Source organism: Pinus tabuliformis, chromosome 5_1 (genome assembly GCF_031772625.1).
Source record: "Pinus tabuliformis cultivar Carrire ecotype Pingquan chromosome 5_1, CPIR1, whole genome shotgun sequence".
Classification (NCBI taxonomy): Eukaryota; Viridiplantae; Streptophyta; class Pinopsida; order Pinales; family Pinaceae; genus Pinus; species Pinus tabuliformis.
This window is the reverse complement of record NC_142305.1, coordinates 718,370,684-718,375,468: the sequence shown is the minus strand read 5'-3', so window position 1 is coordinate 718,375,468 and position 4,785 is coordinate 718,370,684. Positions and strand designations below refer to the sequence as shown.

Genomic DNA, 4,785 nt, shown 5'->3' with positions numbered 1-4,785 from the left:
ATCTATAACTATGTATAATTTAGTGTGTGATTTATGTTGTGTGTAATTTGTTTCTAATCTGCTTCCAAATCTATCATTGTGTAATTTAGTGTGTGATTTATTTACCATACTGTAATTTAGTATGTGATTTATGTTGTGTGTAATCTTTTTCTTATCTTTTTCCAAATCTACCATAGTGTAATTTAGTGTGTGATTTATGTTGTGTGTAATTCCTTTCTAATCTTTTTCCAAATCTACCATAGTGTAATTTAGCCTGTGATTTATGTTGTGTATAATTCCTTTCTAATCTTTCTCGGAATCTAACATAGTAAATAATTCAATGTGTAATTTATGTTGTGTAATTCCTTTTTAACCTTTCTCCAAATCTCCCCTAGTGTAAGTTTTACGTTTTAGTGGCATTGGCATACACAACTGAACTCTCTGTTTTATAGGTATAATTTTGTTTTATATGTCTGATATCTTTTAAAGAGAGATTGCATCGTTTGAACTTTGAAGTATACAAAATGATTGTCGAGGCGACGACTACGATATATGTATATATATATTTCATCGTGATGTCAGAGATGGTAGTTGATGAGTAAACTTTTCAGTAATGTTACTTTGAAGGTTTATGACATCACGGAGTGCAAAGTGATATGATATACAACGTAATGTAATGTTGTGGACGACATTAAACCAAAGGAACATGGCCAGAACGCGGTGAACAAAAAGGAATGGTAAATCCGTTATTATAATTATTCTTTCGATTACATTTAATTTGCAGAGGTGAGGAGGTCTATATTCGGACGACACTGCATGTCTATGCACATTAAGGGTTGCAGTGAATGTGCGTGAAATGCATGGGTAATATTAATATTCTATTCCACCTGGACACCTGGTATGATGTCCGCCTGATATCGACGGGATGAGCGGGTAGATGATGGAGGCAAAATAAAGGTGTCGCGTTCTCTGTTCCTCATCACTTGTTCAACTTCGTTTTGGTCGATCCTGTAAGCGGCTCTCACCACTTCCTCCGGCATTGCCTTCAAAACCGATTGCCTTCCTGCCAGAGACGACCGCAAAGAACTGCAACAACGCATGATACCAATTTACCCGATGAGTATAATTGCTGAACAGTACATCATATTAGCAGCAGTGGTAATAATTAGGTTATACTTACAGGTCTGATGTTGTGAACGTTATCCACTCCAACCCTTCGTCTCCTGCTTCCCTCATGACTGCGTAGAACTGGGGAATGACGATGAACTGACCCTCTCTCACGCGCCCATTAAACACATTCCTCCCTTCGTCTCCCACCACCTCCATTCTCCCCTCCCCTCTAGTCACGTACATTATTGCGTGCGCGTTCATCCTCCACCATGGAACAGACATTGCTCTCTGCATTCAAATTTCATTCATTTGATTTGGAAACATTAACATTATTATATATATATAAGTGAAGCGGATCAATAAAGGTTATTGCTTACCGGGCGCAGAACAACCCTCTCGGCTCCTAATCTCAAATACTTGAGTACAGGAAGTTTGAAGCGGTTGACCATATTCATCCGTCCCCCCTCTCTTACGTAAACATCGGCATCCTGCGGGTTGTCAGCATTGTGCCTTACACGCATTGCACACACAAGGTCTTCCACGCCATTCTCCTTTACAGATGAATTATTTTGATTTTGAACCAATCCAGCAGCAACATCATCGTCTCTCCCCCACTGCCTCTGTCTCCCGTAAGGAGAGAGAGAGCGAGATCGAGGGGCGGGTAACCTGAGTCGTCGGCCGGGTTCAACCCTCGCAAAGCGTCGTGATCGCTGATTCTGTTGAAGCCTCCTTGCAGTTTCATCATCCACGCCCAACGTTTCAGCCAAAGAGCGCGTGCTAAACCCTGCAAACACATTGCCCCCACTTCCTCTTCCTTCTTCCTCTCCCTCTTCATGACCACGGCGACCAGATGATGACCCTTGCCCAGCCAGAGGGTGGGGCTGTACATGTATACATTTTTACCCCGTCAGTCAGCCATGAAAGAATTTATAACATAGTTAAGGATGATTGTTAGTTAATTGGGTGGGATACTTACTCGGTAACTCCTGCGGCCCTGATTTTGAGGGTTGGATACGTCGGCAATGGCTACGATTTGGAGAGGCTCGTTGCCATCGTTGTAACACCAGTAGGCTGCGCCTGCAAATATGGCTATTACGTCTCCTCTCCTCACTCGCCTCACTTTCTGACTTGAGTCTTCTTCTTCCTCGTCCTCTTCTTCCCCTCGTCTCTCTGACCTGCGTCTTGATCGCCCTTGAAGGGAATATTCGTCTTCTCTGTAAGTCTCCGGACACCCCGGGAACACAATGCCCAGTCTGCCCTCACCTGCACATGCACATATAGAAGCAATTACAATAATAATAACAAATTTAGGGAATCATGCGACATACAGAAAGAACTTACAAGTTGTATTATTAGAGTACCTCGGTGAACATAAAGCAGCAGAGGGGCGTTGGGATATTGAGGCAGCGACATGGCGCCCCTTTCGATCGTCTTTCTGAAGAAGGCAACGCCTGCGCACTCCAATTCCTCATTGTCTTCTGGGTTCGACAACTCGAAAGTGCCACCTTCCGATCTTAACGATTCCGATTCAGACGGTTCGTGGGTGCTTAGCCGCTGCAGCCTCCGACATGCTGATGATCTTTCATCATGCCGGTATTCCTCCTCCCGTCCATAACGAAAGCCTCTTCTTCGCTGGGCAGTGACAGAGGATAGGGAAATAAGGAGAAATGAAAAGTAGAGCATCAGAAGCGCTGATCCCACTCTCATCTTTCGCTCCATTTCGGAACCAACGGTTTTGCTCGACGGACTGCTGCTTGCTTTTACTCAATCCAGTCGCTGTTGCTTGTATAGTTGTGAGTATGAAGTGCTCTTCTTATAGCATATGCTGAAGGCGATATCATTAAGGCTATGGTTCCAACGCAGAGACACATGGGCTCAGCGATGCAGAAGAATTCTGTCGCGTGCGATGCGGCTATCCTCCGGCGTGTCGTGTCGCCGCAACCTGCCCAGGTTAATTAGAATATACTTCTTCCCTCTGCCTTTTGTTTTACAATTGATATCACCACTCAACTCGCCAATTCTTTCTCTTTCTTTCTGTTTGGTTAAAAAATTATGAGTTATTCCGTCCCTTTATTAAACATGCGTGCTTTGGCTCATTATAGTTGCATGATGTTCAAAATTCATTCGCGTAAAGGCTTTCCCTGTTTTGCTAATTAAAAATTCTGATTTGGTGTAAATTGAAAAATGCTAATTTGTTGTAGCATATAGTTATGCTCACTACATTGATGCATCAATGAATGAAATGGATGGAAATAATTTCTTCCATATTTATATTTTAAACCCTTCGAATATTATTTCACCAGATTATAATTATGCCTTTTGTTTATTACAAGGTAGGAGGATTAGATAAAATAAAAATGTGTTTTATTGTTTGCATTATATTATTCTGAGTTACATTGAAATGTGTTTTATTGTGTGTATTATATTACTGTGCATTACATTTCAAGATGTGTGAATTTCAAAAATTCAAATATTCGTCCGATTTATTATGGGTTTGATTCATTCACCTTCATACCATCGTGAGGTTGAGTAGTTCTATATATTACCATCATCATAGTCCTAGAAGGACTTGGCAAGAACGAACACCATCAAAAATTTGATCACTCAATGGAAATTTGAAGGGATGTGGCTTCACAACTCTCCCTCTAAGTGAATTTGCACTTTATCAAGATCATCTGATTGTGAGACTCCGTTATCCATCTCAAGGATGTTGGCTCCATATGCAAAATAAGGTCACCTTTCTATAGTGTTTTGTTTAGCAGTCCATTAAATGTTTAATATTGCTGCCTTTTTCAAAAAATCCATAAATTTTGATTTTCTTTCTGTGAGCAATAGATGATTTGATAAATCAGGGCAAGGATGTCACAAAATATTTACAGTGCAAGTCTCTTTCCCTCTAAAATTCCGTGTTTGCACAATTAGAGGTTTTAAAGGAATTACAAGACAACGCCCATATATCGTCGAATTCAACTCTGGACAACACCATCGCGTTCTATACTTCGTTAGGATTAAGAGCCATTAGAGGCATGGGGTGCAAGAATTTCTGTTGCACGACCACAACAGAATTTGTGCAACTACAAAAAGTGAATTCATCAATAACATGCCACTGTAGAGGTTTTCCATGTCAAAACCTTTGAATGAATTAGACAGATTATATTAATGGTAATTTTTGGTCAAAGATTAATGGAGGTGTTACCCATGGCAATGAATACCAAAGCTTTGTCTAAATGTCATAATCAATCATGAAGAAATTTTGAACATTAGAGCTTCATTGTGAATTTAGAGTTTTAGAATAGGTTTCATTGTTTCATGTACATCCTCAGTTTGACATTGATATTGTTGATCAAGTCTAGCCCATCACATTTTCATGGGAATCTAGCATTCTCAAGCATTTAAAACTCAATAGATATTGATGGAAAAATGGAATCCAATGGAAGCCATCTCTCTATAGATGCTAATTTGCTATGCAACTTATGCCACTCTCACAAATTCTTGCATTTCAATGCGCATATATATGATTAGATGCATGAATTCTTGCGTTGTGCTCTTTTTGAGGCTTTAGATACCTTTTTAAATGACATTTCGACCTTCTGTTGTGGTGCTTCGTGAGAGTGAGCATTAAATGAAAAATGTGAAGCTTAGTTTAATAAGCACCATTAGATATTCTATTCATTATGGTCGCAGAGATAAGCTTAG

General features: G+C 40.2%; 1 protein-coding gene across 1 annotated transcript; it reads right to left on the bottom strand.

Moving 5' to 3' along the window:
- Positions 1–818: 818 nt before the first annotated feature.
- On the bottom strand, positions 819–2,808 carry LOC149166926 (11S globulin seed storage protein Ana o 2.0101-like). Its single transcript, XM_089431435.1, has 5 exons — positions 2,451–2,808; positions 2,066–2,352; positions 1,467–1,970; positions 1,160–1,377; positions 819–1,065 (listed from the first exon to the last, which is right to left on the bottom strand). The coding sequence occupies exons 1-5, from the start codon at positions 2,806–2,808 to the stop codon at positions 858–860; spliced, it is 1,575 nt and encodes a 524-aa protein (XP_089287561.1). The 3' UTR covers positions 819–857.
- Positions 2,809–4,785: the final 1,977 nt, after the last annotated feature.